The 12,479-nt window shown below is 34.0% G+C and overlaps 1 protein-coding gene across 1 annotated transcript in view; it reads right to left on the reverse strand.

The window, feature by feature from the left end:
- Nucleotides 1-12,479, reverse strand: part of ASCC3 (activating signal cointegrator 1 complex subunit 3) — a 357,501-nt gene that overhangs the window by 248,962 nt on the left and 96,060 nt on the right. The window contains exons 9-10 of the mRNA XM_064597919.1: nucleotides 7,258-7,458; nucleotides 6,670-6,810 (exon numbers count right to left, since the gene is read on the reverse strand). Coding sequence (XP_064453989.1) covers nucleotides 6,670-6,810; nucleotides 7,258-7,458 — 342 coding nt within the window. The remainder of the gene's footprint in view (nucleotides 1-6,669; nucleotides 6,811-7,257; nucleotides 7,459-12,479) is intronic.

The raw sequence follows: 12,479 nt of genomic DNA on the forward strand, positions 1-12,479 counted from the left end.
CTACTAGACCTGACAGTCCCTAGTGGACCACAAAACAAACCACATCTCGTATTATACTTAATTTATACAAGATTCTTAACAAGCTAAGTAGTTGGATTTAATTCACGCAAAAAAGAACCAGTGAAAGTTTATGAGCAAGAGAACAATATGATCAGAACAGCATGACAAAGAATTTACAAATTAGATTAATTTGGTTTCCCATATTGGAAAAATAAAGACAAACTAACAATACTGAAAATATTTTTTTAAACAACAGGGAAATTGCAAAATTATGTTTAATTGTATTAATTATTGGGAAACTTATTTACCAAATAATTACAAAGGGAATCATTAAAAAGCTATTAAAATTATATAAGTGAAAAGTCAGGAAAGCAAAAAATTAAAACTTCAAAAATAAAAGTTGAGTATGTCTATATTGCTATATGCTCTGCAATAGTCCTGCTTTGCTCTTTCTGTAGCCCAATCTCAAATGCAGTGGTAACAGCAGTCTATTAATCTTTGAGAATCTGAGAGAATAGATAGTAGGACAAGGTGAAGAGGTTAGTAACTATACAGTTTCAGGTCTACAAAAAATTAGCATCACTGATAGTAGGGCTATATTTATACCAGAGGAGAATAAAGAGCAAATATAAGAGAGGAGGTTCAATTTATAAACTATTACTGAGGCCAAGCACACGGTCCCTGCCCTTAGAGAATTAACAAATATTGAGAAAAGACACAGAGCCGATCTAGGGAAGTTCAGAAATAAGCAAAGGGTGGGGGCGGGGGGAGGGGTGTTCATAAATCTTTTGACAATATAATATATAAATCTAAGTAGATTTTAATGTTTAACTTTCTGTATCTGTAAAGTGGAGACACTATTCAATAAGGTTCTTATAATATGAGCAAGGACGCACATAATGCACTTAGCATAGTGACTGGCTCATAATTTCAATTCAAATGTTACCTCCCTTGTTTTTCCATAAATATTCTTTCATTAACATCAACAACACAGCTAGATACAGTACAAAAGCAATCAAAATTTTATTTGAGAGTGGTCCAGATTTCTAAGATCTCACCAGATCTAAAACCATAGACTTTGTGGAGTAGGTCTTATTTTATGAATATAAATGAATGGTGCTATAGGATTCAGGCAAGAAAAAAGTACTCATAGGGTTTGAACTGAGTTTTGAAAAATGATTCAGACAAATGTCAATGAATAAAGAACCACATTATGAAAAAGAGAAAATGCATGAGGAAACTTAGAAAATAGTAATGTTTATTCAAGAAAATGTTATTTGAGCAATGTTACTTTAGAAAAAGCAAAAATGGTCTGTTTGGCTATAGTTTGTATTGGTAAGTAGTTGGGACATAAGGCTGAAAACCAGGCTGGTTTTCACCAGATTGTGAAGATAATCCACTGTCTTACTTAAGTAGTGGTTCTCAAAACATTTTGGCTTTGGAACTCCTTTGCACTCTTAAAGTTATTGAGACCCCAAAGAACTCTTGTATTTGTAGGTTATCTCTCTCTCTCAATTTCTTATATTAGAAAGTTAAACTGAGAAATTTTTACAACACAAAAATAGAAAGTAGTCACTTCATTAGCTGTCGATGACATTACATATTACGCAGACTCTGGAAAACTCCACAACTATACTTTTGAGAAAATGAGAGTGAAAGAAAGTAACATCATAATGTTACTATAAGGATGCGTGGGTGGCTCAGTCGGTTAAGCATCTGCCTTCAGCTCAAGTCATGATCTCGGGGTCCTGGGATGGAGCCCCATGTCGGGCTCCCTGCTCAGCCAGGAGCCTGCTTCTCCCTCTCCTTCCGCCCCTCCCCCTCCTGTTGAAGCTCTCTCTCTCTTTCTCTCAAATACATAAAATATTTTTAAAAAATAATGTTACTATGAAAATTGGTTTTAAACTTGCTGACCCCCAGAAAGAGCTTAGGAAACACAATGTTTCTGTACCATATTTTGAGAGTTGCCGCTGTATAGTAATGGGAATAACCAAATCAGTGCAGGGTTTAAATTTTTTTTAAAAGTCTGTTAATGGTGTGCAGAGAGACTAAAGCAGAAATATACAGAGGAAGAGCCCGGGATTTGGCACAACAATGAGATGAGACTGCCAAAGCCGAACTTAACCATTTGCAGAAAATTTCTTAATGCTAGACTTACAAGAAATAGAAGAGGAAAAAACTGACTTGATTTCTTCCCTAAACTTCATTGTACCCATCAGGATACAAAACTCATTTCTTTAGGTAAGTACATCATAGGTATGGTCTCAGACTCTAGAGTGGTTCAAATTTCAGAAAAATTTATTTTTAATAAAGACAAATTTGTTAAAAGTCAAATTTTGAGTTACTCTATATGCCTTTATAAGACATTATGAAAATAAAAATCACACACTAAAGAAATTATCAGTCTATGTGTCCTATTGTGTAGTTTTAAGACATAATCTCTGTAATTTTATGTTCAGCTAGGCCTGGGAGCTAGACTTGGAATGTATCATATGTAACACAACTTCTAAGAATACATCAACAAACTTTCAGAATCAAATGTGTCCATAAATTGGGAATATGTATAATACTGTACTGTGTTCTACAAATCTGTAAAACTTTTTTCTCTTTATTGTATAAACTTAAAATTTTTAAACATGATTCAGTTCATTGTGTTAAGTATACAAGTTATATAAAAAGAACAGAAACGTTAAACTGACCACAGTTGACCCTTGAATAACATGGGTTTGAACTGTGCAGGTCCACTTACATGTGGATTGTACAATACTATAAATGTATTTTCTCTTCCTTATGATTTTCCTAATAACTTTATCTTTTTATGTGTGGTGTAAGAAAGTGGTCCAGTTTTCCCAACACCATCTGTTGAAGAGACTATCTTTTTTCCATTGGTTATTTTTTCCTACTTTGACCATATAGGTGTGGGTCCATTTCTCGGTTCTCTATTCTGTTCTATTGATCTATTTGTCTGTTTTTGTGCCAGTACCATACTGTGTTGATGATTACAGCTTTGTAATACAGCTTTAAGTCTGGGATTATGATGCCTCCCACTTTCATTCTCTTTCTCAACATTACTTAGGTTATCTGGGATCTTTCTTAGTTCCATACAAATTTTAGAATTGTTTATTCTAGTTCTGTGAAAAATGCTGGTGTTATTTTTATCAGGACTGCATTAAATGTGTAGATTGCTTTGGATAGTATATACATTTCAACAATATTTGTTCTTCCAATCCATGAGCATGTAATGTTTTTCCATTTGTGTCTTTTACAGTTTCTTTCATAAGCGTTCTATAGTTTTCAGCATACAGATCTTTTACCTCTTTGGTTAGGTTTATTCCTAGGTATCTTATGGTTTTTGGTGTGGGTTAACTTTTAAAAGAGCAGTTCAATTTTTAAAATATGCTTTCTAGTCTTCACTGCTAGGAAAAGAAAGTTAGTGCTTTTGAAATACAAATAAATTCAATAATAAAAAATATTAGGATATTGGATTCTACTTCCAGTAATGGCAGATGAGCAAAGCTGTGGTATGAATCTCTGCAGATAATTATAAAATACTTGGCTGTATACAATTAATAAAAACAAATTTTAAGAAACAGGACAGTATCAGAAATTGGTAAAAATAGAGAAAAGTAATGTCAAAACTACAAATCAATTACCAGAGTGCAAATTATTGACCTAAGAGTATGATCCCACACCCACTGCTATCGCAGCAAAAAAGGGGGTAGGAAAAACCACAGCCTCACTGGCAAAATGTGCCAGAAATCAGAGTTCAGAGCTAGGATTCAGAACTGAAAAGGCAGCTTGAAAATTAAGGTGAAAAGCCCAGCAACATGGGAACCTCTCAAATGTTGGAGTGAAAACTAATACATTTATGGGAGAAAAGCCAAGAGTCCCATGGAAAAAATCAAGCTGACACTGGAACAAAAATCTACTCTGAAAAAAATATAGCCACACAGAACTAATCTGTGATTTTGAGGCTTTTCTTAAGTGAGTGGATTTCCCAAACATGCACAGTTCTAGTGGTTGAAAGCAATAATTAGAGTAGCTTAAGGTGTCAGTTGATGGAGTTCAGGACATGCTAACCCAAAGAATCACTATAAAAGAGAACACTATCACTAATAAGAGATTCATATCCCTTCAAGGCAACGGGATAAAACATAAGTTGGAAATTACCATATTAATTTTAGCCAAAGTAATTAATGAAGAAGACCCCACATATTAGTCTTTTTTTTTTTTTTAAGATTTTATGTATTTATTTGTTAGAGAGGGAGAGAGAGCACAAGCAGGGAGAGTGGTAGGCAGAGGGAGAAGCAGGCTCCCCACTGAGCAAGGAGCCCACTGCAGGACTCGATCCCAGGACCCTGAGATCATGACCTGAGCCAAAGTGTGATACCACGCTTATGGACTGAGCCACCGAGGCATCCCTAGTCTGGTGTTTAAAATCTAACCATATATCACAGTTAGGCAATATAAGCTAAAACTTATGATGACAGAATAATAAAAATATTAGTTTACTACTCAGTGTTATCACTGATAAAATACTTAACAAAATAATGCATTTTTTAAATAAAAAACACATCAAAATTCTTTTACATTATCTCAGAATTAAAATTTTCCAGTTAAAAGACCTAAATTAGCAGTAGTGGAAGTACATTATACATTTTAAAATTAATTTTGAAGCTGAAAATCTGAAGGAAAAGAAAGGTTAAGCTCCTAATGAGCCATTACCTGTTCTTATAAATATGTAGTAAAAATTCAAACAATGTTTGCTCTACCACTGATCATTTTCAGCAGTTAAAAATCTATTTATGCTAACAAAATAAATAAATCTGAGATTCCGTTAAATGTAAATGCGAAAAGATAAAGTTCTACATATCTTAAATATAAGAACTATGTTGTTGGCTCTACTAAAGATTTTCCTTCTGCTACCTCTTTCTGAAATACAAAGCCATTTGTCAAATTACAGATATTTTAGAGACTGTCAGTGACAGTCTCTAAACGTTAATATACTCGCCTTCATTATTTCATGAAATAAAAAGGATATTAAAAATAACCAGTTACATCCTGATCACTGCTTTTTATCTAACTACAACTGAAATAGGGAACTGATCTTCACTGATAAATCTTTAAACTCTAATAGAATTTTTTTTTCTTGATCGTTGTTCATAATGCTGTAATGAACATGGGATATTTGAGACCCTAATTTCCTTTCTTTTGGATATATACCAGGAGTAGAATTGCTGGATCATACGGTAGTTCTATTTTAATTCTCTGAGAAACCTCCATGTTGTTTTCCAGTGACTGCATCAATTTACATTCCCACCAAGAGTGCACACAGGTTCCCTTTTCTCCACGTTTGCCAGCACTTCTTATCTCTTTTCTTTTTGATAACAGTCATTCTAACAAGTGTGAGGTGATATATCATAGTTTTGATTTGCATTTCCTTGATGATTTGTGATGCTGAGCACCTTCGCATATACCTACTGTCCATCTGTATGTCTCCTTTGGAAAAATGTCTATTCACTTTCTCTGCCCATTTTTGTTTTTTCTAGTTCCACTGAGAAATAATTGACATACATCACTGTATAAGTTTAAGGTGTACAATACAATGACGTGATTTACATACACTATGAAATGATTATCACAGTAGGTTTAGTTAACATCCATCATCTTATACAGATACAATAAAAATAAAAGAATTCTCCTTGTGATGAGAACTCTTCAGATCTCCTCTCTTAACTTTCCTATATATCATACAGCAGTGTTACCTATAATCATCATGTTGTACATTATCCCCTAGTACTTTTTTATCTCATAACTGGAAGTTTGTACCTTTTGACCAGCTTTCTCCAATCCCCCATTCCCCAACCCCTGACTTTAAACTCTAATAGTATTAATTACATATCAGATATAATGTTTAAAATACACATTTAATAACCAGTAAGGACAGGCCAGAAAAGAGGTTGGCAAAGGCGCCAGGCTAATCAGCCAGCATATTCCCTCATTCTCACTCCAGTCCACTGCTGAGGTTGGATTGTCCCATTAATATTTGGTTATCCATTACTGCATTTTTTCAAAGCATTATGAACATTACCTTACTTACATGTTCCACCCAATTAATGATAATCTAGTTGTAGCTCTAATAGAGTTTTTGCCTATTCGGTCATAATATAAGATCCTTGTAGGCAGGAACTGTATCTTAAATATCGTTGTTGTCATGCATTTCACCTAATATAGTGCTATATACAGTGCGCGATTTAATAACTTCCTTTTTGATGAAATAAAGAATGACTAAGAATTTTTATTATATGTTAAGCAATCTTTATGGAATAGTTTAGAATAGTAGTGGGATCATTTAAGGATCTATATATTTTCCTGCTCTTAAAACTGAAGTCTGGTCTTATTCACATTTTCATCCTCCACCGTTTTAAAAGAACATCTACTGTCAATGAACTTAAAATTTATACCAGGCATCTAACAGTATTCAAGACACAGCAGGAATCACAGAAGTTAGAAGGGACAAAATTGGACAAAGCACCAGCAAAAACCTCTTTTGTAGAGGTAATATGTGGTTACAAATAAAAGAATTTCATTACATTATGTTTGTATTATGTTTACCTGAAAAAAAAAAAAAGAATGGTATTAAACAAAAAACCTAAGTACACAACATACCTGAGTTCGTAAAATTTCATTTTTTGACAACTGCATATCCCCAGTCAATTCTTTCACAACAATGCCCAGTGGCTCTAGACGTTTGCTGAAGTAATTTGTCATTTCGGCTGCCAAGGCTTTCATTGGAGCAACATATACAATCTGTGCCAAAGAAATAGTACCTTGATGTATGAGCAAAAACTACAAGTCATTTGTTTCACAGCATTCAATATAAGTCACAATTTATTGTGAAATATAATTGTAGAGTAAAATATCTTAACAGTGATACCTGAAAAGTACTTATCTTTCTTAGGTAGGTGTGCAGCTGTTTAAAGGACAATGAAATTTGTTTATACATCTTCATCACTTTGAACACTCGTTCTGCTTCAAAGCTAAATGTATTTTCACAGTGTTTCATAGGGGTAATAGGATTTTCATAACACAAATAGGGACTGCCTTACTAGTAATAGAGTAAATCAAGCAGCAATCTTTACATGACATCATGAGTAATATCCTTAAAATTTTCCAGATTTCATGTAACATGTACAACTACAAATGATTTTAATTTTACAATTTAAAAAGTTGTGGTCTGACTTGTTAATTTCCTACCTTAAATTCATTCTTTTTGATAACACCTTGTTGAAAATGCTGGCGTATTTCATGCAAAACTGTAAGCATTGCAATATTGGTCTTTCCAGCCCCAGTAGGGGCACAAATCAGCATGTTCTCATTGGTGTTGTAGGCAGTCTCAAACACAATTGACTGGATTCTATTGAGTCTCCTCATTCCTTTAAAAGCCAGCTGCCCAATCTAAAGAAAGAAAGAGAGAGAAAAAAAAATGACTCATTATAAATGATGATAATGTGAAGGACTCACATAAAATACTAAATGCAAACATTTACTTCTTTGATTAAAAAAAAAAGACGACTAATTTGTTCAGTCTCTCAATATATCCAATATTTAAACCAAAATGTGCAGCTGAGAACTCACAACTACTATACGATTCTAATGCATTTGGGAGTTGCATACTCACTAAATTTGAAAAATATGATAATGACACTATATACCTGTATCTTTGTACACGATCTTAAGTACAAAACAATGATAAATTAATAACATAAGGAAATAAAATGAAACACAGGTATCTTTTGAGTTTGTATGATGATATTCTAGTTCAGTTAGATTGAAGATAACTAATGAAAGTCCAAACAAGAAATATGGATATAAATGAGTAGGAAATTCTGTTTCAATATGTTATGGATTTAAAAATATCTTTCTTAATAGCAGCCATAAGAGTAGGAACAATAGCTGCAGATTATATTCATTCAGAACTTACACTGTGATATATATTAATTGTGAGCACTTTGATATATTTAATTCTCAAAACAATTCCATGGTATAGGTACTTTTATTTATATATTTATTTATTTTTTAAAAGGTTTTATTTATTTATTTTGAGAGAGAGGGAGATGGAAGAAGAGAGAGCGTGAATGTGTGCACACATGGGGGTGGGGGAGGCGCAGAGGGAGAGGAAGAAAGAAGCAGACTCCTGGCTGAGCAGGGAGCCAGAATTGAAGCTTGATTTCACAACCCTGAGATTGTGACCTGAGCCGAAATCAAGAGTTGGACACTCAACTGACTGAGCCATCCAGGCCCCTCTAGGTACTTTTATTATGCCCTTTTAATAAAGAAGAAAATTGAGTGATTAAATAATTTTTCTTAAGGTCTTCCATATGAAAAGTCTTTAGAAATGAAAACTACAATGTCTTAGAGTAAAGAAAAAACTGGATAGGATTAATGGCAGAAAACTGCAATGGCTAAATTAATGTCAGAAAAAATAAATTTCAAAGCCAAGAATATTACCAGGAATAAAGACAGTCATTTCATAATGACAAAGAGAATAATTAATCAGTAGGGCATAACGGTCCTAAGTGCTTATATACCTATAACAGATCTTCAAAATGTATGAAGCAAAAACTGGTAAGACATGCAAATGATTTCAACATCCCTCCCAACACTTGATAGAACAAGTAGGCATGAAAATCAATAAGGTTATAAGCAGACTTGAATAGCACTATCAGCTAATTTGACCTGACTGACATTTATTCATCTAACAATAGTAGAATACAAATTCTCTTCAAGTGTTCGTGAAACATTAAAAAATATACTATATTCTGGGCCATAAATCAAGTTTCAATAAATTGAAAAGTAATTCATACAAAATATGTCATCTGATCACAAAGGAATGAAATTAGAAATCCTTAACAGAAATATCCTTAGGAAATATTCAAATATTTGAAATTAAGTAACACAGTTGCTAAATAACCCATGGATGAAAGAAGAAATTAATAGGTATTCTTAACCGAAGGAAAAAGAAAGCTCAACATATCAGAATTTGTGGATGCTGCTAAAGAAATACTTAGGGAGGAATATATAGCAGTAACCACTTATATGAAGAAAGAAGAAAAGTTTATTTTTTCAATTCATTTTTTTATTATGTTATATTAATCACCATACATTACATCATTAGTTTTTGATGTAGTGCTCCATGATTCATTGTTTGCGTATAACACCCAGCGCTCCACTCAGTACATGCCCTCTTTAATACCCATCACCAGGCTAACCCATCCCCCCACCCCCGTCCCCTCCAGAACCCTCAGTTTGTTTCTCAGAGGCTATAAGAGACTATGGACTCTGAAAGAAGAAAAGTTTTAAGTGGATAAGTTCATCTTCCAAAATAAATTAAAACCAAAGTAAGCAGAATAAAGTAAATAGTAAGGATTGAAGTGGATATCAATGAAATGGAAAACAGAAAAGCTCATTCTTTGAGAAAGTCAACAAAAGTGATTAATCTCCAGCCAAGATTGATCAGGAATAAAAGAGAGAAGACAGAAATTACTGATGTCAAGAATGAGAATGGTAGCATCACTACAGATGCTACGGATATTTAAAAAATTGGTAAATATTAATAAACAACTTTATGTCAATAAATCTGACAATGCGGATGACATGAAAAGTTACTTAAGTTAGGCCAAGATGTCTTAAATATACCATAACCTATAAATGAACAAACTGATAAACTGAACTTAAGCAAAATGAAAAAAACATAATCTTCAAGACATTGTTAAGAAAATGAAAGAAGCCAGCATGGAAGAAAATTTTTGCGAAGTATACATCTGATAAAGGACTTATATCCAGAATACATAAAGGATTCTCTGAACACAGTAGTAAGAAAACAAACAATCCAATTTTTAAAATGGGAAAAAGATTTGAACAATCAATTCACCAAAGGAAATATCCAGATGGCAATAAGCATATAAAAAGATGCTCAACATCATTAGTTATTAGGAGAATGAAAGTTAAAATCACAATGAGATAACATTACATATCTATTAAAATGGCTAAAATTTTAAAAAGTGCCCACTGCAAGTGCTGGTGAGGATGTGGAGAAACTGGCACTCATACCTACTGCTGGTAGGAAGATAAAAATAGTACAATCACTTTGGAAAACAATTTGGCAATTTTTTAAAAGGTAAACATACAATTAACATATGATCTGGTCAGATCACTTCTAGGTTTTATCCAAGAGAAAAAAAAAGTATATGTACATACAAAAACTTGTACACAAATGTTCATAGCAGCTTTATTGTAATAGCCTTAAACCAGAAACAACTCAAATGTCCATCAGACGAATGAATAAAATGTGGCACATTTGGTTTTATTACTTTTTGCATTACCCTAGTACCTAACCAAATACCATCAACATTATAGGCCTCTAAATAAATTTTTATTTACTGATAAATCAATTAAATAAATAAGGGAAAAAATATTTTAAAAGATGCATTTTACACATAGTATCCTCCAAAGAAACAGTAAACTGGATCTAACCAAAATATGTGACAGTTCAGAAACAACCGATACTCAACCTTGAATAAGAAACTTATTTATATTGTTCTTAAAGGTTATAGTTCAAGGAAGAAGTGAACTAAAGCATTAGAATATACTGACAAAACCTAGTACATACTGATGTCTGTAACATTCTACTCAATTCAACAGTCATTACTGACCACTTACAAATACACTAAGGACTTAGGTCAGTATAAATATTCATTTTCTTAACAAAAGTTAGAGCGTATCTAAAATGATCCTTAAAATGTATTAGTTTGTGGCTTACAGGGGAAAAATTATTTTATTTTAGTTTTCTATAATAAAGATAGGACTCATGTGCTGAGGTATTTGAAGGGAGAGAGAGGCACTAAGAAGAATGCCATTTCAGGTGAAAGAAACAGAATATTAGAAAAACACCAGGGTCACCTGCGTGGCTCAGTCAGCTAAGCATTTGCGTTGGGCTCAGGTCATGATCCCAGGGTCCTGCTCAGCAGGGAGCCTGCTTTTCCCTCTCCCTCTGCCCCTCTCTCCCTGCCCGTGCTCTCTCTTGCCACCACTCCAATATCCCTCACAAAGCATGTTGCACATCATAAACTATGTAACAGCCATGGGGTTAAAAATAAAACAATTTAGGGGCACCTGGGTGGCTCAGTTGGTTAAGCATCTGCCTTCAGCTCAGGTCATGATCCTGGAGTCCCGGGATCAAGCCCGGAGTTGGGCTCCCTGCTCACTGGGGAGCCTGCTTCTCCCTCTCCCTCTGCTGCTTCCCCTGTCTGTGCTCTCTCTCTCTCTCCGTGTCAAATAAATAAAATCTTAAAAAAAATAAATAAATAAAAATAAAACAATTTATATGAATACCTTATTTAACATCTTTGAGTATCCATTAGATAAATAATTCTAGAAAATTAGGTATTTTTTTTCATTTAAAGGTCTTTACTTACTGCTTGCATGTGTATAAAACCATTTTCAGTAATCATTCTAAAACAGATGACTTTGTGCCTTCTTAATAGCATATATTAAAGAAAATCTCACCTTTCATTCATGGCTGGGATCATCATCTGCTCACGTGGCAAATACTTATTGTGGTACATTTATTTATTGTTTAAATGGTCAAAAGGGTAGTTACACAATTTGTAATAAAAGTAGGAGAAATACACATTCAGATTATTTCAAACACTGATATGAATTAACAGATTATTTCAAACATGGATATGAACTTTTAACACATAGTATAAATATAAACCAGACTAATGCCATTTTCGACAAATCCGTCACGATGAGGGTTCTGTGACCTGAAACTTCTAGAGCACAGCCCCCTTGCCCTCCCACTTCCTTTTCTTTTATTTAGCCACACCCTTAAGTACGCCCTTGGGACATAACATCCTTGATGTGCCCCCAGAGATATGACTATGATGCACATTTATTCTTAAACATTTCCTCTTGGATTGTCCCCACCCAGCACAGACTCCCAGTCTCTAGGGCTATAAAAGCAAGTCTTAAAGGAAATGGGGCTGTGGAGATCTACTCCTCCTGCAGCTGCCCAAGACACACTTCTATCTCTAAGTTCCCTTAATAAGCCGTTTCTTGTCAAGTTGGACTTGTCAGCCTTTATTTTCGGTCTCAGGGCTCCTACGGCCTTTGGAGATCGTTTCACATATACCTCCCTTTCAAGGAACAGTGTAAAACAGAGGAAGAGGGCATTAATAGTTAGGAAAAGGAGACAGGAGTCATGGAGAAACTGTAAGTCATGGTAAAGAGCGTGAATTTTTATTTACAATACAAGAGAAGGTCTCTGCATGATTTTAAGTAGAGGAATAACAAATATATTATGCAGCCATCAAAAGGAATGAGATCTTGCCATTTGCAACGACGTGGATGGAACTGGAGGGTATTATGTTGAGCAAAATAAGTCAAACAGAGAAAGACATGTATCATATGACCTC

The sequence above is a fragment of the Mirounga angustirostris genome, unplaced genomic scaffold (genome assembly GCF_029215605.1).
Source record: "Mirounga angustirostris isolate CCGP_5_RB_7025 unplaced genomic scaffold, mMirAng1.0.hap1 SCAF_8, whole genome shotgun sequence".
NCBI classification, from domain to species: domain Eukaryota; kingdom Metazoa; phylum Chordata; class Mammalia; order Carnivora; family Phocidae; genus Mirounga; species Mirounga angustirostris.